General features: G+C 33.2%; 4 protein-coding genes across 5 annotated transcripts; 2 read left to right on the plus strand and 2 right to left on the minus strand.

Annotated features, from left to right (window-relative positions):
• The first annotated feature begins 141 nt into the window (after positions 1-141).
• Positions 142-7,018, plus strand: LOC132910736 (serine-rich adhesin for platelets-like). Its single transcript, XM_060966685.1, has 4 exons — positions 142-2,092; positions 3,067-3,815; positions 3,968-4,186; positions 4,268-7,018. Exons 1-4 carry the CDS (start codon positions 656-658, stop codon positions 4,356-4,358), a joined length of 2,496 nt encoding a protein of 831 aa, XP_060822668.1. The 5' UTR covers positions 142-655; the 3' UTR covers positions 4,359-7,018.
• A 90-nt stretch (positions 7,019-7,108) lies between these two features.
• On the minus strand, positions 7,109-9,439 carry LOC132910987 (actin, clone 403-like). Its single transcript, XM_060967249.1, has 4 exons — positions 9,230-9,439; positions 8,582-8,960; positions 7,724-7,959; positions 7,109-7,606 (listed from the first exon to the last, which is right to left on the minus strand). The coding sequence occupies exons 1-4, from the start codon at positions 9,353-9,355 to the stop codon at positions 7,217-7,219; spliced, it is 1,131 nt and encodes a 376-aa protein (XP_060823232.1). The 5' UTR covers positions 9,356-9,439; the 3' UTR covers positions 7,109-7,216.
• Positions 9,440-10,377: 938 nt separating this feature from the next.
• LOC132910743 (histone acetyltransferase KAT2A) lies at positions 10,378-14,061 on the minus strand. The gene is made up of 5 exons (XM_060966699.1): positions 13,872-14,061; positions 12,787-13,764; positions 12,124-12,684; positions 11,334-12,058; positions 10,378-11,250 (listed from the first exon to the last, which is right to left on the minus strand). The coding sequence occupies exons 2-5, from the start codon at positions 13,755-13,757 to the stop codon at positions 11,057-11,059; spliced, it is 2,451 nt and encodes an 816-aa protein (XP_060822682.1). The 5' UTR covers positions 13,758-13,764; positions 13,872-14,061; the 3' UTR covers positions 10,378-11,056.
• Positions 14,062-14,209: 148 nt separating this feature from the next.
• Positions 14,210-22,015, plus strand: LOC132910693 (protein shuttle craft). 2 transcript variants are annotated; one of them, XM_060966585.1, is made up of 10 exons: positions 14,210-14,376; positions 14,655-16,195; positions 16,278-16,451; positions 16,536-16,925; positions 16,998-17,279; positions 17,364-17,654; positions 17,835-18,298; positions 18,432-18,962; positions 19,042-19,148; positions 19,340-19,541. In XM_060966585.1, exons 2-10 carry the CDS (start codon positions 14,695-14,697, stop codon positions 19,440-19,442), a joined length of 3,843 nt encoding a protein of 1,280 aa, XP_060822568.1. In that variant the 5' UTR covers positions 14,210-14,376; positions 14,655-14,694; the 3' UTR covers positions 19,443-19,541. The 2 variants fall into 2 exon arrangements, with proteins under 2 accessions (XP_060822568.1, XP_060822579.1); XM_060966596.1 differs by lacking the exon at positions 14,210-14,376 and adding an exon at positions 21,133-22,015 and having other exon boundaries at positions 14,424-16,195; positions 19,340-19,469.
• Positions 22,016-22,523: the final 508 nt, after the last annotated feature.

Raw genomic sequence — 22,523 nt, forward strand, 5'->3', positions numbered from 1 at the left:
ATTATTCGAATACGTATACGGTATTGCGAGAAAAGGCACAGCGAGAAATATAATGATAGAACGCATGCGCTTGTTTTCTTTATCGCGAATATAAGTGGCATGCACATATATCGCAGAGGTATATTCGTGTGTACATGAGAATAAAGAACGAAAGGAGAAGATTGCATCGGCTGTGCTTACGTTCAATGAGATTCGTCGATGTCGAATGTGGTGGGTGCTGGATGATCGATGGGAAAAGCAAATGAAACGACAGGGTTTGTGGTTGGTACCGCTAGATGTCGTGAGTTTGGGATACTACGAAGCAGAGAAACGCCGCGCGCGGCTCGCATAGCTCGTCAGAGTAAACACACAAGTACGATTTCGGACGACAGGCACCTCGTGCGCTACCACTGGCAGATAGTAGGAGGTTGTGTTGAAAGAGGAAAAGATTGAAAAATAGTATCTGTTAAAAGGAAGTGTTTGTAAAGTGGATGGTGGTAAGAGATCGGTGAAGGGTGATGATATGCGACGGGGATAGAAATCGGCGGTGAGGGCATTGTCGGTGAAGGTACATATTGTCAAGACGTTTAATGTGCGCGGTGCGGGCGCGTGGTACGCTCGAGGCGGCCACAAATGAAGAAGTGGGAAGCGACGGTGAGGGTGGTAGAGAGGGAAGATGTCGAGTGGCTCGGCCTCGAAACTCGTGAACGGTGAGAATAAGAAGGAGAACGTTCACGGGTACGAGTACGGGAATAGGAAAGAAAACGAGAGCGGCGCTGCTGGCAGCACTGCCTTTTCCATAGTTGCTTTAGCTGGTGATACTAGTAACGCTACTACTACTGCTACTGCGACCACTACTTCTACTACTACTACTTCTTCTTCTTTTACTACTACTACTACTACCACTACTACTACTACTACTACTACTACCACCACTACCACCACCACCATCACCACCACCACTACCATCACCACCACCACCACCACAACCACCACTACCACTACCACCACCACCACCACTACTACTGCTGCTGCTGCTGCTGCCGCTGCTGCTGCTGCTACTATTACTACTACTACTACTACTACTACTACTACTACTACTACTACTACCACCACTACTACTACTAATACCAATACTAATACTACTACTTGTACTACTACTACCACTACTATTATTACTGTTGCTGCTGGTGGTATTGTCAGTGTTGGTGTTGGTGCTGGTGCTGGTGCTGGTGCTGGTGCTGGTATTGGTACTGGTACTACTGGTTCTAGTGCTACTAGTGAGAGCGGTAGTGGTAGTGGTGGTAGTCGTTGTTCCACCAGCAGTGATAACGGTGACAGTGGTAGTAATAGTGGTGTCTGTGTTACCGGCTTGACCGCCGAGGGCGTCGTCGGCGTGGAGTTTTGTGACGTGAATTCCGATCTGAAGATACCGGAGAATCAGGGAGCGATACGTAATGAAAAAGATGTGAACACAAGAACGGAATACAGTGAAATCGAATTTGAAGAGACGTACACCGGAAGGTGTATCGAGACGCCAATCGTCAATCTCACCACCACTACCACTACCACCACCACTACCACTACCATCACCATCATTGAGCACGACGATCGAGCGACTACGGCCGTTTCTGCTCCTTGTTACGAAGAAGACGAGGAAGAAGATAACGAGGAGGACGACGACAACATGGTCGCGGCGATGAACGAACACTTGTCTACCACGTCGGCGTCCAGCGGCGTTCGAAGTAACACGGTCTCGACTACCAGCACCACCGTTAACTCTGTCGTTAACCAGAACAATAGTTGCTCCCGTACTGAATTCGAAAACGTCGACGAGGATGGTAAACCAGCCGCTGGAATACTCAGTTTTCCCTGTGATTTCGATCACATGTACGCCAGCATGACAGATAGCGGAGCTCCGGCAGTAGCCACTGCCACCTCCACTCTTGGTGTCAGTCCTCTTCGAGGTAACGAACCACGTCAGAACGATCTCACAGAAGTGAAACATCTTAAGGAACTCTTGCTTCTTCATCTTGATTTGATTCAACAACAGTCTGAACAAATCGTGACGAAGGATAAGCTCTTAGCAGCTCTACGACAGGAAAATGAAACGGTACCTTCCTTTCCTTTGCTTTTAATCTTCTCGTCTCAATGTTAACGCGTATCTCAATGTTCGTGTTAATTTACAATTATTTCATTTCCTCTGGCATTCTCTCTTTTTTGTCATTTCTTTTACTACTAATTTACTATTACCACGCGAGCTGCATGTTTCTGACGATAAGACGCATTGCAAAGTACCCGCGTTTATGTCCGTGTGTCAATATCTTTGCCCTTTCCATTCTTTCAACTCTGCTTTCCCGGTTCTTATTCCTCTTTCTTTCATTGGTCACTCGAACGTGAAGGTCAGACGTAACGTTACCGCATGATGGCGCTGTTTTGTATAGAACCGTAACTTCGAAACAACAAGCACGTTATACATATGTAACTTCTGTTTGTTTCTCGCGGGCAATCTGCCTTTCCGGTGACGATACTCTCACTATGGAAAATAAAAGATCTTTAAATAAACGGATTTTCTGAGAGAATCGATCAATTTACGCCACGATATTGTCGATAATATCACTCTCGCTAATACTTTGTGTTATCTATACGTGTATATGATCAATTGCAAGAATGATCATGCCTGGGATTCGGAAAGAAATCAAAACTCGACCGACCTATCGTTTGTTGACAGTAAATAAAGTTGTTTAAACGAATACTGCGTAATTTCTGTGATTATTCATTTGTGAATGTTTGTGTTTCTGAATGAAAAAATGGAAAAAATAATTCATTCTAATCTTCCTACATGAATTTTTCTATTTAGTTGTATTTACATTTTCTGTGCAATGTATAGAATATATTCATCGTTTTTATTATTATTTAAGTAATAAATCTCGATTTTAGATTTGTATTTAATTAATTGATTAAACGTTTAAATTTATATTTGTACAATTTCAATATGTCAGAACTATAATTTTCATTAACATTAATGCTGTAGAGATACGCGTTATTTTGACGGAACTTGCTTATAAATGTGTGTCTGTGTTATAGCTTAAGCTGCGGTTGGAGCGTATGGACAGGCGCGTAAATTTGCAAAAGCTCAGATCAGAAAACAATGAAAATTCCATTGCATCGGAGCACATAGGAGCTTGCTCGTCTCCGACTATTAATTCTGTGAATGTGCCATCGACTAGCGAACTTCACAGGAATGTTCAATCTGAGAACAGTAATTCTCAATACAATGAAAGCTTTAAGATACGTTTAAATACCAGTGGTGGCATTACCACTGTTAAACAGGAACCAAATGATAATCAAAGTAAGCACGAGACAAAAATAGAAACTGGTAACGATATTAGATTAGAGTGGGAAGAGAAGAAGAAAAGAAGGACAGACTCAACGTCGCTATCCAGTGGAAGCAAAAGGAAAAGGGGTGTTTCATGTTCGTCTACTATTAGCAACGACACATCCTCTACGGTACAAGATAAGCCATTAACTCAAGAAAATAACAGGAAAGGTGATAGGAAAGGGAAGCCATTGACAAAAAAGGAATCCTTCCTTACTACGGAGGAACATTATTATACAGCTGTTGGAGATCCCAATTATACATTAAATTTAAAGGAACCTAATTTAGTAGAAAGTAATACCTCGTTAGAAGTTCCAAATTGGAGGGTAAAGATATATACAAGCTGTTATACGATGGAAGGAACTGAAAATTTGGATGATGAAATTTTTAACAAAAGACATTTAAAGTTAGAAAATGATGAAAGGAGGAGAAAAAGATGGGATGTACAAAGGATAAGGTTTGTATCGTGTTACCAAAGTAATACAAAGTATCGTTACTGTATTTTATCTCCTTCCAACCGTTTCATAATGTTTCACCGTTTCGATCAAACTTATACAGCCGGTTGATTATTAAGTAAATTTTAATAGTCAGATGAACTTCCCTTTTTAGAGAACAGAGACATATTGAAAAATTAAAACAAAGACAAGAAAGGCAGAATCATCAAGCAACGTGTTACAATACGAATCATACCGGGCCTTGCCCGTCTGCTGTTGAAGAAGAAGCTGTATCGTCGTTATGGCCTGATGTAGAACAAATACAGAGTCTTCAAGTGGATCCTCAGTTACCTGTTACTGCATTTGGTACTCCTATTCCTAGTTTCACCCCAAGGTAAATTAATAATGTGTTAATAACTATGTCCTACACTTGTACTGAATTATATTGGTTATATCATTTGTTTTATAATTACAGTGAATTTTCTTTACCTTGGTCAAATATGTCACGATCGAACAGTCGTCGTCCAAAACGATCAACAGGTAGAAGAAAATCTACTAGAAGATAAACGTTTTACGATAGTGGACAGGATTATTTTTGTCTTACCATTTTTAATCTTTGTTATAGATATGCTCCCTCATATACATCTGTTTTTTTTCTTTTTTCTAAAATCATATCTTTTTTTATTACATGAAATAGGAGCACCAAAGATATTTTTATTACCTTTTTTTAAAACAAAATTCAGGAAAGATGACTATACTTCACAGGAGTACCTATAATACAATGCTTTTTATTTCTTACTTACTCATTCGTGTTTATTAAAACTTGATCAAAAGATATTGATCTTATAGTTTGATCAAATCTATAAGAATCATTTTATTTGTACGACTGTAATTTGATATTGTCGCAATTTTGTAGAAATATTATTCATTTATTCAATTTTAATTAATATTTATTAAATATACTTATAAAATCTTATTTGGAATTGTACAGACTACAACGGACATAAATAATCAGATTAAGTGTATTTTCTTGCAATTAACTGGATAAAATGTAAATCTAATTAAACATGCGGAAGGTCAAATGCATTGAAAATATACATACTTCGTGATAAACTATTACAAAATTAATATTATATACAAGTAATGCAATCTACTTGAAATTCTTCGTAGCCCTTTTCTTTAATTTTGGCTGTAAAACTGATTGGTGTCAACAAATATGTTCCACGATAAACATCAAAGATTCAGTAAAATTACGAATTATTTATGTAATCTTTTTTCTTTTTTTTTTTTTTTTTTTTTTTTTTTTTATATGAATAGTGCAAAAAAAAAGTGGATACGACGTCCGCTTGAAAATATTAAAATGAAATAAACTGCTTTAATAAATTTCTTTACAGTTTTAACATCAATTACTAAGGATATATCTTTGTTCCGTCTTCTTCTTTTCTATACTCTTCTATTTCATTTTTAATTTCTTTCTAAATTTTATCCTAGCATTTAATTACAATTGTCGAAAATTTTTTTCAGTGAAATGCACTAATTTATTATGCATGTGCTTTAATTGCATTATTCTATTTTATCATACATGACAAGTAATGGGGTACTCAATTCAACCGTCCATAAGAGATGGTCAGCATTTCGTAAATTGAAATGCTCGACGTTAAAATACGGTGAACATAGCGATTATAACTTGTAAATAAAAAGAAACATCTTTCCAATTATACATAAGTTTTTGTTTACTATTTTATTTATAGTAGTGCGCACTACTGATGAGTAGACATCAAATGATTATATTTTGTTTACAATAAACAGAATAAGAACAAGTAGCGTCTTTTAGGTACGTTAAGACATAGCATAGAATTATTTACGTTGTTCTCGTTAATTCGATTTTACGCATTGAAACCTTTTTCAAGTATACCAAAGACGTAAAATAATGTCATATACTTTTCTGTTTTAAAACTAATAATTTCATAAAACATACATCAGTGTGTGTATCACATTTTGATACACAAAATCTCATAACATTTATAAATATTATAATTACTATTTGAAACAACATAAATTTTTGTGCTATTAACATTATTTGAATTGCATAAAATATAATTTTGAAAACACAAATGAATGCCCTCTTGTTAAGTTTTTAACGATTACACAAACCGTTCCGGAATTTCGTGATATTGTTGTGACTTTCGAATTAACGAGATTGTGACAGCCTACGTAATTGTCATGTGTATAGCATGTATATACGTTTACTTTATTTTTTGTGCGTGCGTGCGTGCGTGCGTGCATGCACGCATATGTCTGATATATCGTATGCGTGCAACTATAAAGAAATGTATATGATTTTAACTGGATCGATGTATATATAGGGTGGCTCATTTATTTTGATCATGCAAAACATTTCCGTCATTTTTAATGACAAAGAGAACTATAGAAAAAAAAGGTTGTTTAGTTCAGCGTAACAATTTTTTAAGATCGCAGTTTTCAATGCTTAATGTCTTCTTAATGAATTGAAAAAATATTATAGGGGATACTTTTCAATGATAAAAGAATCGTTATGAGTTAACTTAATTTATATTTTTTATCACTTTATTACTTTCGATGCATAACAAGCACAACTTGAAAAACAACTGAAGTTTTATAAACTGTGGTCTTAAAAGCTTTATTGCGATGATAAAAATTTCTTCTTTGAACTAGACAACTTTTTTCATTTTTTATTTTTGTATAATATTAAGGTATTAAAATAAATGAATCATATATATAAGGGAGTGAATGACTGTATGCGTGTTTTACAAAATATATTTATTATATTGTGTACTATATATAAATATTATATATTATAGTACACATATTATTGCTCTACATACAGGTCGTTCCATAAGTAGTGGATCACTGCTTAAGATTATTCATAATAGTATTAGCAATATAATTTTAGTCGAATATTTCGGCTATCATAGAGGTACAAGAGGTACAATTTACATTCTAAATGTATTTCATATATTAGTATGCGAATCTGTTTGTTTCTAAACAAAATGAAAAGATATTAAAATAAATAATGTATAAAATGATAAGAATAAGATGAGAGAGAGAGAGAGAGAGAGAGAGAGAGAGATAAAGAGAAGAAAAAGGTACGGTCCATTAGCAACTTATGAAATGACCTGTATATAATAGAAATTATAATTTAGAAATAAGAAATGTCAAATAAATAAAATTATTTCTTACAAAAACATTCTGATAAATGCTAGAAATTAATTATCCTATAAATAAATCGAAGTTTTCAATAAATATTAGGTGACGCGTTGTGATGTAAAATTTTGCATACAGAGTGAGTTAATTTTATTACGACACGATATCGATTTATAATTTTTCAATTGAATATAGTCAAATTTCTTTTGAAACCTCTTGAAAACTCTTTTCGAAAGGAGAATTAGAAACACTTTCTGTGTACAATAGACGGACCCGATTCGTCGTATTCCTGCTTAGAAATCCACATTTGTTGGAAGGTGCTTAAACTGGCCAAGATCGAGCCACCGATCCAGACCGAGTATTTCCTTTCTGGAGGCGCGATTATCTTGATCTTCATTGTAGACGGAGCCAGTGCCGTTATTTCCTTTTGCATCCTGTCCGCAATACCTGGATACATAGTGGTTCCGCCCGATAAGACCGAATTGGCGTATAAATCCTTACGAATATCGACGTCACATTTCATGATTGAATTGTAAGTGGTTTCATGTATTCCACATGATTCCATGCCGAGGAAGCTTGGCTGAAACATTGCTTCTGGACACCGAAAACGTTCATTTCCAATAGTAATTACCTAAAATCAGCATCAATTAGCTCATTAATTTGAACATTTTGCTCTCAAACTCTCAGTTCCTGAATAACCATAGATCGTTAAAAAATTAAACATTATATACATATAAGTCAGAATTACCTGACCATCTGGTAATTCATAGCTTTTTTCGAGGGCACTTGAGCCAGCGGCCGTAGCCATCTCCTGTTGAAAGTCCAAAGCAACGTAACACAATTTTTCTTTAATATCTCGAACAATTTCACGCTCCGCGGTCGTAGTAAAAGAATATCCTCTTTCCGTTAGAATCTTCATAAGGTAATCTGTTAAATCGCGGCCGGCCAAATCCATACGTAAAATTGCATGCGGTAACGCATATCCTGAATCAAATAGGATTCTTCATTCGTAACAGCAATTATAATTAATATATACAGGATTCTTCAACTTTTCGGTCTTATAACCGTTTCGAAGGTTATTGTCATAAACTTTTATTAAAACTAAAACTGACATTACATTTGCGTACATTACTACACGTGATATGTGACAATAAAAATGTTCAGTCTGATAATAATTTCCGTTATTCGTGCAACATGTATTCATATACAATAAAATGAATGCCCCCTTCTCAAGTATTTTATACAAGTTGTATAAATTAGATGAACTTTAGTTTTTAGACAAATTTTACAAATAAATGAATTAAACGAATTATATTTTTCGTAAATACAAACACATACGTAAAGGTATGTATTTTGTCGCGATCAAAATCATAACGTAAAATCGTATAATTTTTTCAAGAAACAGTTTTTTTTTCAATTAACGTTACCTGTACGCAAATATTATATATACAATGATATCTCGGATCAAATCAAATGAACCGTTTTGCTTTTGTAATATTCATTAAAAAAATGAAATATAAACGAAATAATATGCAAATTGCAGAAATAATCATCCTATCGATCGAAATGATAAATATACATGTATAATGTATATAATGACACGTACCCTCGTAAATCGGTACTGTGTGTGAAACTCCATCTCCGCTATCTAGAACAATGCCTGTAGTGCGCCCTGAAGCGTAAAGCGATAAAACAGCTTGTATAGCGACATACATTGCTGGAGAATTAAAAGTTTCAAACATAATTTGTGTCATCTTTTCTCGGTTAGCTTTAGGATTCAAAGGAGCTTCGGTCAAAAGAACAGGATGTTCTTCCGGAGCGATTCTTAGTTCGTTATAGAATGTATGATGCCATATTTTTTCCATATCGTCCCAGTTTGTTACAATGCCGTGTTCGATTGGATATTTAACAGTTAAAACACCCCTTTTACTTTGTGCTTCATCTCCCACGTAACTGTCCTTCTGTCCCATACCGACCATGATTCCCTATATATCATTTTTTATTGTTTTCAGAACAAATAAATAATATGATAAGTATCCATTCTTTCTTATAAACTTTGAAACAACTTGATTTTACAAATGTAAATGTATTGAATTTTAAAAATACGATAATTTTGAAGGTTTCACGGTATTCTGATATTAAGTTAGAACAAATATTATTAACTTATACTGATATAAATGTACACGACAGTATGTATAAATAAATTTTGCTAATGATTTATAATAGGTCATATTTAAGATATTGTTAGTTTTACCTGATATCTAGGTCTTCCAACAATGGAAGGGAATACAGCACGTGGAGCATCATCTCCTGCAAATCCTGCTTTGCACATTCCTGATCCATTATCTACTACCAAGGCTGCTACATCGTCGTCACACATTTTAAACTAAAAGTATTTATGTCGCTCTTCTGATCTTTGTAGGTATAAAAGGAAATATTAATCTTGGTTGCCAAAAACAGCGAATAGCTTATTTGTTTGACTAGATTTTGCACTACCTCGACAGTGCATTGACTCTTCTAATATTGTTTCTGCTGAAGAATGGAGCTGCTTTATATTAATGCCCCCTCTTTTACTACCTCTATGCATTCATGCCTGTATATTAAACAGTTTCTTGCACGTCAATGAACTAGTGTACATTTCAGCTAACATAATGTGAGCTAATACAATTTAAGCTAATATAAAGCAATTTTTGGTTCTAACATTTTTATAATTACCAACAAATATTCCTCCTATTGATATTTATTGATATCTAATCTCTCTATTCAATCTAAGTGCCAGTTTTTTATTTTCTACATTTGTTATATTTACAGAATAGAAATTGTTAGCGAAAAGGGAGTTTAACTTCTTTAGTTTCTTAAGAATTTCTAAAATCTATATGACAATATTAATCCTATACTTAACAAAGCTGCCGAAATGAATGTATTTAATTACTTTTTAACATACGTGTACTAACGAAAAGATTATCTCTAAATTTTCACAGAGTTTATATATAAAGTATAGCATAAAAGGTATTGTCTTGTCTCTTTGGCAATATTAAATACTTCCTAACCAAATACAATTTGGATTGTAATAATCCATAATAGTCCATTTATATTTATGAATAAGCAAATCCTATTTGTCAATGAAAGCGAAAACCAACTTATAAGTTCATTAAATACAAACGAATTGATAGTATATACAAAATGATATAAAGCTTATATAGTAGAAAAATATGTTATTTTTATTGTTATAAATATGTATATCCAGTTTATTTCGAATTCTAACTTTGTGGGAACATTTCTTATACATAGATGTACAAATGTGAGTAATTTTAATAATAGAAATAAAATATGTATCTTGCAAATAATTTGTCTTTTATGATATGAAGTATTATTTGCATATTTAAAATACATACATATATCTCTTTTTCGTTAATTTAACGAATGCTCTAGTTTAAAATGCAGCTCGTTTACAATTAAACAGTTATATACATAGCATCTGTTAAAGAAAATTTCATGCAATTAATAGGAATTTTCGTTTAATTCGTCCTCAAATAAATATTCATAATTGTATTTAAAAAAAATGTGTGTGTATGTGTTCTACAAATGTTTATTTTTATTTTAGCTTTATTTCATTTCAGTTAATCATTTACAGAAAATAGAAATTTCAGTTTACTAAGTCTTCCAGAATTAACGCATTTTAGAGATTCACTGTTCCATAGAATGACCACTATACAGAATCTCGTTATAATCGGTGTATTACATTCCTTAATTAACTGTTCGACTAATGTTTATAATTAGGCCGTGAAATTAAGTATCTAGTTTGATTTTAATTTGCTGTGTATCCTATTTTCAATCGTGTTTTAGGGTGGAAAAATGATAAAGAACGTAGTACCAAATTTATCACAAATTATAGAATATAGGTGTAAATATTTTTAGCTACATTTTACATGGAGTACTACTTTTCCATCATTTTTCGTATCCTCTTAATAATTAAGTTCTTTTTTACATTGACTAGTCTTTAATTTCTGTATTTACAGATGAATGTACAAACATTGGCCATAAAAATATAATCAACACATATATTTTTAATTTATGAATTTTATTTATCCCAAAGACCAATTTCTTTCATTCTTGTTTGGAAATATTTTTCTAAAGCATTAGCGCATCGATAGTACTCGGTATCAGGACTATTATACAAGCGGCAGTTAGTGAAAATTCGTGTCATGTCTGCGATAAATAATCTTCTTGTAACATAATATCTAGCTTTTAATCGATCAGTCATAGTTTTGAGATCTGAAAAGTAAAATTTGTCATTATTTCCCCATTTTGCACGATTTATCATGTTTTGAACTTTTGTACTCAATTCTTGTACTCACCCATTGGATATTTAATATGATCGTAATAATCTGGCACTTCATTCTTATCCACAGGCTTTAAAAATGGCCATGCTGTACTATGATTTTTTACGCTATTTAAAACATTTTTTAACGCATTATACAATGAATCAGTGATATCCAAGCATGCTTCCATTGGTTCTGGCCCTTGAGTTCCTTTAGCTACTCCTCTTGTTCTTGTCTGAGTATAACTTTTCCAACCAGTTTCACGAATACCAGGTATAGATTCAACCGGTATTCCCCTAACACCTTCTTTGAAACATGTTAAACCAGGATGAACCTTTTGTATCTCTTGTTGCCTCTGATGAATCAACTTTTTAATAATTTCTTTCTGTTTTCGTATCACAGCCGTAAATTCAGTATACACAATTTTTGCATTCAATTCGCAATGCATTAATGTTGCTCCCTCATAATCCTTAATGTATCCTTGGTACATTGACCGAGGTAATTTTATATCTTTACTAAAGCCTTGCTTTTTGAAATATCCGATTGCAAATTCATCGGCGAACGTAAGGAAATGTAATATATTATTTTTTATATGATAGTCTTTAAGCATATTCATTAAGTGCGTACCATAGCCTTTAACTTGCTCTTGGCTTGTAACAGCACAAAATACTATTTCTGTAAAGCCCTGAGTAGGAAACATTCGAAAACAGATACCACCGATTGGTCGACCATCTTTTATCAGAGCTAGTGTTTTATGCTTCCTATAAATAAAGAAAATATTATAAATCGTGAAAGATATATCTATTTTGTTATCCAGGTTACTTACGGATCAAAAACTAGTTGAGATATGTATTCTTTTGGCATTCTGGGTAATTGATGGCTGAATACGTTATGTAATCCGATTAACCAAAGCATTGTTTGCTTAGAAACTGGCTGCGTTAAACTGTTCCCAACCACGTGAAATTCTATAATCTTTCTGCTTTCCTCGATCTTGGCAGTTTCATCTCGTGGAACATTTGGTGGAAATACTGCGTCAGGCCCGCACATGTAATTAGGATCGTTAATAGTCGCTATAATTTCAGCAACTGTATCTTCTGATAAATCTTCAAAAATTTCTTCATTCTTTCTTCTTTTTACGTCTGAGCGGCCTTCGGAATGTGATCTTTTTTCATGAATTTTCTTCATTCCAGGACTTATGTTAATCGTTGTATAGTTATCTTTATCATTTGGTGGAACTGTGACTTTTTCAAATTCACCGGTTCTTCTTCCTTGACTTGTTTTTGATTCCAATGCAGATTGTAAATAAGTAGGAGGTACTTGTTTAAAGTCAGGATCCCAGATCGGAGAATTATCCGAATAAATCTCTGCTTCTAACATTGATAGGAACCTTAAATTGAATAAATATATTACACATTGTATATTACGCGTTATATATCTCATCGATTAATGAAGTAGCACAAATAAAATAAAAACAGAAATTTTTACATACTTCGGAAAATGTGTTAAGACTATTACTCTTTTCTCCGGTGCCAACTTATCTCGTTCACTGTGACATTTATCTAGCAATTGCCTAGAAACTGGCTTAAAAACAGCTTGGACAAACGTTCGTCCAAAAACTAGGGACGTATCGTAATGAGGTAATGAATCACAAAATGCTGGTATATGACAAAATACAAGCCAACGAGTATGATTAATTTTATATGCAGGAGCTTCTTCTGCACTGATCGTGCCTCTTCTAGCACTGAGTGGATCAAAGTTCCAATGGTTCAAACAATGCAGAAACATCTTAGCCATATCGCACATAGCTTGCATGTCTCTTTGCGGCAAGTGACCATATTTATAAGCAACAAAATTCATTACTGCTTTTGCTATGCTAGGTCGTTCAAAAGGTGGTTGTCCTAAAGGACCTTCTATCATAGGTTTAGTCATAGATTGTATACATTTTCTTAAAAGCTTGTATAAGTAGAAATAAACTTTCTTTGTGTCAGGATCTTCTTCTTTCTGTAAACCTAGAAAAATATTGTCAGCGTCTATAACCATACATAATAATTTATTGACCTCTTCTTCTGATTGATTAGTCAAATGTGAAACATGATTTTCTAAAACATGCTTGCAGCTTTTACAAGGGTCAAAAAAATTTATAACAGGTTGTTGTGTATCATTTTTAGAAGATTTAGTTAGTAATTGAGAATTCTTCCATCCGATGCATTTGCAATCTTCAATTTTACACGCGCTATATGTTGCAATTTTTAATATTTTTTTCATTTGTGGTAAATTTAACATATGTTGTTTCCTTTGTTGGATTCTTTGTAAATTATTTTGTCGGCTGCTCTGTTCCTGTGGTCTGACAGTATTTGATTCTCTACTATTTCCTGCATGTTGTGATGTACTGGTTACACATTGACCAGTTTCCTCTAGCGACTGTAAAGTTGAGTTACGATTTCCTTCTTCAGTTGTCATACTTTTCCTAAATAAAAGGGCGAAAGGAAATAATATTTGGCTTTATATAAAATAAGAAAGTGATTAAGCTTTTGAAATGAAAATATGTAAGTAAGGGATGCATCGTAAACTTACACCGCATCAATGATCCTGTCAATGTATAAATTGTCTGTTAATGTTGTACTGTTAATAGTAAATAATACTATTATTGTATATCTTTGATATAATTAAATGTTATAGAACTAGAGAAAATATTCATAAAACAGATACAACACTTATATTTGTATGTAATATACGGGGCTCGACGCTTATTTACATCCTAATGAGCATAAAGGTTAGGAAATAAAGTGAAATTAAATTGAACATAGTGCCATCTATTTCACGAATAGAAATTAATCCTCTCTTTCATTCAACATCCAAGAAGGTTCTGAAGCTCTCTTCTTGTAAGTACGACGATCAATCTTTATCTTATATTAGATGATATATACGATACAAACTATATTATTTCTGTTATAAGATATTCGAGATATCTTCTAAATGTTATTTCAATTACAATTTCAAATAATTGTTCAAATGTACAATTTCAATGAAAATTTGATAGCGTGTTTTGATTACATGATTCATGCTTGTTAAGTCACGAGTAAGTACTTACAAACTTACTTAAAAGGGTCTTCGTGCCTTTTCAGTTCTGTATTGCAGTATCAATCGTATCTTATCTTATTTTCTCCACAACAGATATTTAATGTACTTATATTTAAAGATTTAAAATAAAGGCATACAACGGTGTATACTACGAAATTTTGATATTGCGATAAAAGATTTCTAAAAAGATTGCGTTAACCATATTTTAGGTTTAATTGTATATCGGCTCAGCGTAATATTGGAAGGGACTTATAAATATAATTGTGCTCTTGTTAGTATAACAAATTACAACGAAGAAGGTAAAGTTGCAAGAATTATGGCTACTTGGGATGGTTCTTATTCAGGACCAGATGACCAAAATTATTGTCAAATGTATTCTGATCAAAGCGTACCCGGGCCTGCAACAGGAAATTGGACATTATTTTCTGATAATATAAATGACGATTATTTACAACCTAGTCGTGAGTTCTATGTACAAAATGAACCTACGTTTGAACAGAATAGTCCAAATGCTTTCTATCATTCGAACACAAATGTTATGCCAAGTTTGTTGACTACAACCAATAATTATCATGGGCATGTAATAAACCCCGTAGGAAATACACAAGTATTAAATAGTGAGGAGTATTTTCCAACTGTTGTCAAATCTCAACAAGGCTGCGTATCTGATGACTCTTGGAAATATGATAACAATCTAATGAAGAACGAAGATAAATATGTCTCTACAAAGAGAATTAAGGAGTCTTCAGGCAGCATAGTCAATCAATCAAAATTACATGTCATGGCTGAAGAGTTTGTGCCAAATAATAGAGGATATGGCGATAGAAGTAAAAATAAAGAGTTAGAGAATACAAAATCTACTAACGATGCAAATTATTGTGTCAAGGATGATGGCAAGATATCAGATAAATACTTCTTTTGTAACGATAGCAGGCATGAAGGTAAATATAATAACAAAAAATGTTCTAATTATAAACACAAAGAAAGACAGCAAGATCAGTGTTACAAAAAAAATGGATACACAAATTCCTATCAACAGCATGTCAAAACTTCTCATAAACTTCAAGGTAATAAATACTTTACTAATAAGTATTATGCAGGAAAATCACAAGTAAATTCAAAAGCTATGAATGAAAATGCATTGGATCAATGTTCAATGACTAATAGCGCTACTTGTAATAATAAAAAGGATCCTGTAATAAATTTGAATAAAGGAGAATCGTCATTAAGTACGAATGTATGTTCAAATAAAAATAAAAATTTGTCGAATGAGGTTAGTGATAAAAGAACTATCATTGGTGATAGTAATGTACAAGGTGATAGCATACAGCAGCCCAAAAATTCGATGAAGGAATTTACTTACTATAATCCTGGCTTCAAACAGACCTACAATAATCATAGAAATTTAAGGAAATATCAGTATAATGATAGATATAACAGGGAAGAAAATTTTTATAAAGAAAAGCGACATCGCTATCCAGGATACGGTAGAGAAAATTATAATAAAGAAGATAAATTTAAAATAAGAAATGAAATGTGCAGTAACGGAGGACGTAACGAATATAAAGAATGTTTTAACGAGAGAACTGGTTTAGAAGCAAAAGAGATAAAAGAGAAAAGGCACAACCATCAAGGATATAATGGATTTAAAGAATATCATAAGGAAGCTAAACTAGATATCTTTAAAGAGAAAGATAAAGGTAAATATTATGTATCTGAAAATAAAGAGAAAGGTAATGAACATTGGAGGAATAAAAGGGAAATTAGCGAAAGAAATAATATTCAGAAACGGGGACAAAATAGAAAGTCACCAGTTGGTACGTATGTAACTTGGTATTTCCTATGCTGTGTTGTATTTTTAACATGATAATAATGCAGTTTTATAATTTTATTGTGCAGATGATGATGCAAGTCAAAGAGAAAGACTAGCAGAACAGTTGAATAGAGGACAATTAGAATGTTTAGTATGTTGTGAATACATTAAACAGAATGATTATGTTTGGTCATGTTCTAACTGCTATCATGTGTTGCATCTGAAATGTATTAAAAAATGGGCAAAGTCATCACAATCCGGTAATTATAATTATAGTTATATAGTAGTAATTCTTATATACTATATACCATACTACAATAATTCTTTATATACCATTTGTATAGAAAATGGCTGGAGATGTCCAGCATGTCAAAATGTTAACTTAGTAATTCCTGAAGATTACTTTTGCTTTTGTGGCAAAACAAGAGTACCTGAATGGAATCGTAGAGATGTTGCACATTCTTGTGGTGAAATTTGCGCTAGAACATTATCTAAAAATAGTTGTCCACATAAGTGCACTCTCCTATGCCATCCTGGATCTTGTCCACAATGTACAGCAATGGTAACAAAATATTGTGGCTGTGGTAAAACTCAGCAAACAGTACAGTGTAGTACTCAGAAATTATTGCTGTGTGAATCTATATGTGGTAAAAATTTAAAATGTGGCAGGCATAAATGTCAAAGTAAATGCCATCATGGAGAATGTGCAAACTGTGAAGAAACAATAAAGCAAAGTATGTAATTTAAGTATGACATAATGTAAATTAAAGCATTAAATTTCATTCTGATAGCATATTTATTTTCAGCGTGTTATTGTGGCAAAAGTACAAAAGAAATAACTTGTCAGAGTAATATTTCGTTCACATATTCTTGTGGAACTATTTGCGGTAAATTGTTGGAATGTGGTAATCACACTTGTACAAAATTATGTCATGCGGATGCTTGCGAATCCTGTTCTTTAACTCCTGACAAAATTACAACTTGCTGCTGTGGTCAAACACCATTAATAGATAAGAGACAAACTTGTTTAGATTCAATTCCAGTCTGTGACAAAATCTGTTTGAAAAATTTGAAATGCGGGCAACCTAGTGAGTATTTCATTTTAAATTGAAGGTGCATGGGATTTTTGATAAAGTACAGTAAAAATTTATGATATAATATATTGTTTGCAGATAATCCTCATAAGTGTAAAGTGAAGTGTCATATAGGGGATTGTCCTGTTTGTGACTTAATTACCAATGTTAGATGCCGCTGCGGTAACATGGATAGGGAAATAGCTTGTAAAGATTTGATATCAAAAGCTGATGATGCACGGTGTGAAAAGAGATGTATAAAAAAAAGATCTTGTGGGAAGCACAAATGTAACCAACTGTGTTGTATAGAGATAGAACATATTTGTCCATTAATATGTTCTAAAACTTTAAGCTGTGGGAGGCATAAATGTGAACAAAGTTGTCATAAAGGTATTAAATTACGTTAATGATAATATTAATATTAATTTTGAAATTAAATCGTAAAAATTAAGTAAAAATCATAAAAATTTTACTGTACAATAAAGAGTGAAGGAAACTAAGATTTGTACCAAAAAAAGAAAAAGAGTTAACGAAATTAATAGATTAATATAAAACATTATATTAAAATAGGAAGGTGTCAACCTTGTTGGCGAAGTAGTTTTGATGAATTATACTGTGAATGCGGGGCTTCTGTGATATATCCTCCCGTTCCTTGTGGGACAAGAAGACCTACATGTGACAGGCCTTGCTCTCGACAGCACTCTTGTGGCCACGAAATATTACATAATTGCCATAGCGAATTAAACTGTCCGCCCTGTACTGTTCTTACTCAAAGATGGTGTCATGGCAAACACGAATTAAGAAAAGCTGTACCATGCTATGTTAACGAAATATCATGTGGTTTGTCATGTAACAAGCCCATATCCTGTGGTCGACATAAATGCATTACTATTTGTCATTCTGGACCATGCGAAAAACCAGGACAACAATGTTCTCAGCCTTGTACTGCTCAAAGGGAACTGTGTGGACATATCTGTGCTGCTCCATGTCACGAGGGTAAATGTCCAGACACACCTTGCAAGGAGATGGTTAAGGTAATTAATTAAATATGTTTTCAAAATGACATTCACGGCTTGACGATACATAAGATCTCTGTATAATTAAGTTTAAAGTTTGTATTAATATATTGGCTTTCTAAATTACTAATAGAAATCTCTTTATATATAGGTGACGTGTCAGTGTGGGCATAGGACTATGTCGCGTGTTTGCGCCGAAAATTCTAAAGAATATCAGAGAATAGCAAGTAGCATATTAGCTAGTAAAATGGCTGATATGCAATTAGGTCATTCTATTAATTTGGAAGAAGTATTTGGTCAAGGAGCGAAGAAGCAGAATCAGTTAAAAACTTTAGAATGCAACGATGAATGTAAAATAATAGAACGGAATAGAAGATTGGCGTTGGGTTTGCAAATTGCAAATCCAGATTTAAGTGGAAAATTAATGCCTAGATATAGCGATTTTATGAAACAGTGGGCTAAAAAGGATCCTCATTTTTGTCAGATGGTTCATGACAAATTAACCGAGTTGGTACAATTAGCAAAAACATCTAAACAAAAATCACGCAGTTATTCCTTTGATAGCATGAACAAAGATAAACGTCATTTTATTCACGAGTCTTGTGAACATTTTGGTTGTGAAAGCCAGGCATATGATCAGGAGCCAAAAAGAAATGTTGTTGCGACTGCTGTAAAAGATAAGGTAATGCACATTTTACGTTTAACTAGAAGAATTGAAATCATAATTTAATTTTCTGGTATTATGTTGAAATTTATTACAGTGTTGGTTACCTAGTTATAGTTTATTAGAGATTGTACAACGGGAAAATGGTCAGAGAAAAGTTCCAGGTCCAATGTTAAATACTACAAAAGCTGATGGGTCCACGAAGTAAGTAAAATTAAGTAAATTCAGCATTTCCAAAATCTGTCACGTAGTTTTAATGAATTAACAATGGATTTGTATATCGGGTTGGCAACTAAGTGATTGCGGATTTTGTCAATACCACCTAATGACAAAATCCGCAGTTACTTAGTTGTTAACCCGATATTAATTTCAAATTATCCATTTGTTCTCTTTAGGACAATATTATCACTGCCTGCGAAAAAGATGCAAAAGCCAGAAACAACATTAAGCATAAAAACATCAGAACCAGAAATAGATTATTTTGATTATAAGGGTTAAGATTACTATCTCCGTATTACATAAAATGTAAGTAATATAAGCGATGAAATTAATAACATAATTAGAAGAAATGCTGTTAAATATAATGGATTAACTAAACATTTTAATAATATTTATTCTTTGTAACAAACACACACGCGCGCGCGCGCGTGCACGTACGCACGTGCACGTACGCACGCATGCTATCATAATATATGTATACATATATGTAGAGTGATCCAGATAAATGGGATCACATAAGCATTTGCCTTATTTGTTGCTGTTGTATGAAAAAACTTTTCAGTACAATTCTATTTCACGGTCAGTTTTCTTACAAGTTTACAAGTGGTGGTCATCACCACTTGTAATTCTTTTTTTTTTTTTTTAATAAAACTATATATTTATTTTTCCATATCCTTATAGAGCACGAAAAAAAAAAAAAAAAAACAAATTCAATGACCTTAATAGCTACCTTAATATCGTTTCCATCATTTAATCTTCAGATACTTGCGTTTGAATCGTAGATAAGTGATATTTAATTATGTTCAATCGTTAGGTGGTAAAATAAAAGAATGCAAAATTTTCGACTCCAATGGTATAAAAGTTAACGTCTTCCATTAAAAAAAGTTTGGTCACAAATAATCATTATAAATGATTAAAATTTTCTTTGCTATCGGTAATCGTTATCGATATCGAGAAGTTTATTTTGATTATGAATAATCTGTAAATAGTTCATCGAGTAGCCGTCATTTATAAACAGAGGACGTTAAAATCAGTATCGTGTCGAATTTCTTAGTCGGTATAGCAGTCACGTTGGGCCACGAAGGTTCATAAAGTGATTTGTCTGGTAGTAGATTTCGTCTGTGACATAGCCCAGCGGTTCGTAGGACACCGTATTTTTTAGATTGCACGAGAGGTCTATCTCATCTTTAATCGATGATGCTGTCATTGATAATATATGTATACATAACATAGTTGCATCGATAATGTAGTTCCTTTCGACGTTTGATAAAGTAGGTAACCTCTTTGGCCTGAAGTTGGCGCAGTATAGATCCGAGGTCCGTCACAATCCTGGCCGATAGAGCCCATATATATGAAAATTGAGCGCTCCTATTGGCGCAGAATATTGTCAAAGTCAAACCGAGCGCGTCTATTGGTGCGAAATATTGGAAAGTCGTAGTTTCGCGGAGAAACGTACCGTGGGGTGAGGTTGTACTCTTGACAATCGTGGAGCGAAAATTCGTCCCGTCGAGCGTTACCCTGTTATTATTAGTACTTTCATTTCAAGTTTACCAACATTTCTACACTTCTATCTGCTTCATTCAAATAGTACGTTCGTATTTAATCGCTTATCGATTATAATCTTGGTAAAATTAAGTAGTATAACGAAATTTTCTTTTACTTTTATCGTTGACTGCGTACTTGACAGGTTACGGTCATCGTATTATCGGTCTTTGAGATAGAATTTGGGTTCTATTATTACTTTGTTCCGCTATAATCAGTTTCGTTGCTTTAAATTATTGGTTTATTATACATTTATTCTTGACTGTATTTCTGATGGTTAAAATTATCTATAATTCGCATTAGCACCGACCTTTGAGGAAGACTTTGGATTTTATCGTCGCTTTATCTCGCTATAATTTGTCCTGTTATTGTTAATTACTGATTTTGTCATACATTTATTTGAAATTGTCGGTTTTCCTCTGTGCAGATTATTGGCTGATCACGTGACTCAAAGGATAGAGGTTCGTCACATCACAGACGCCACAGGCGATTAATAATCGATAAATCGAACTGATACGAAATGGACGCTACAGATGATTATTAATAATCGAATCGTTGATTGCTCGTGCAGATTTAGTAACGATCGAGGTATTAGTACAAAGCAGACGAACAAAGTAGACGATTATTTTCTCTTTTTATTCAATCAGTGATGATCGACATTTGCTACGTAATTGCTATACAACTTAAGATAGATATATAATGACATTATTTTATAAGTAGTTGCATAACTTGTTGAAAATATTAAGACGAAGGAGAAACGCTTAAAGAAATCACATTTTGAAACTGTTTCGGGTATATAGATTAGACGATTATACATATTAAGTGATTATACGAATTATTTGATTGTTGTTGGAGAACAATCTGCTGCAAAATTATTATATTTTTATGTATTCGAATGAGAAAATCGGTTTATTCGGTTTATTCGTCGAAAGGGTCTGAACAAAACACGTTGAAATAGGTTTCTGTGCACTAAGACTAAATATACACTCTAATCGTTAATCACTGCGAACATGTTTATGTAAGGAAGTTTAAATTATTAGAAGCATCGTCGAATCTTTATAAGGTGCGACATAATATATTAGCAAATACCATATTTCACACTCCGATAACGAACATTCAGTATTGAATTTTTCCTGACGAAGTGATATTATATTTTAAAACATTAATAAAGATCGAGAGATATATTAAAAAATATCTTGCAATACATGAACAGTGTTTGAAATATTACATGTATATTCCATTTTCTTAATATGTATATGCAATAGAGCTGTTTGTTGGTGAGAAATGAATAATAATCGGTATATAGTATATACATTTCGAAAACCAGCCACTCCTAATTAATCGTTCCCTGCTAATACAACTTTTTTGCGGAACATATTTCGGACCGCGCGCAATACGCAATACGCAATACGCTAGAGTCGGTGTTTTTTCAAGAAAAATGAGAGCAGATATATTAATATGTTTGAATTACCATTGGTGCTATGATATAAATAATTTCCTAACAAACGAAGAAGAATGCAAAGTAGCGATAATGAAGTTAGATTTCATTTTGTAGAGTATTCATTTATTTAAAGTATATCGTTATACCATTAAGATTTTATTTCGTTATTTTAAAGTATAAACAGTGATCGTTCGTTATTAGAGTTATAATCTTCTCGTCCATAATATTTTCGATTAATTAAGCACAAAGTAATCTTATAAACGTTTCAAATCAAGTCCTTTTGCCTCTTATTTGCTTCTAGAAGCAGGTTAAAATAGAACGTAGTGGAGTTTGTGTTATTTAAAAAATATCTCTTCGGTATATTTTGTATATTCAGT

This window comes from Bombus pascuorum, chromosome 1 (genome assembly GCF_905332965.1).
Source record: "Bombus pascuorum chromosome 1, iyBomPasc1.1, whole genome shotgun sequence".
Classification (NCBI taxonomy): Eukaryota; Metazoa; Arthropoda; class Insecta; order Hymenoptera; family Apidae; genus Bombus; species Bombus pascuorum.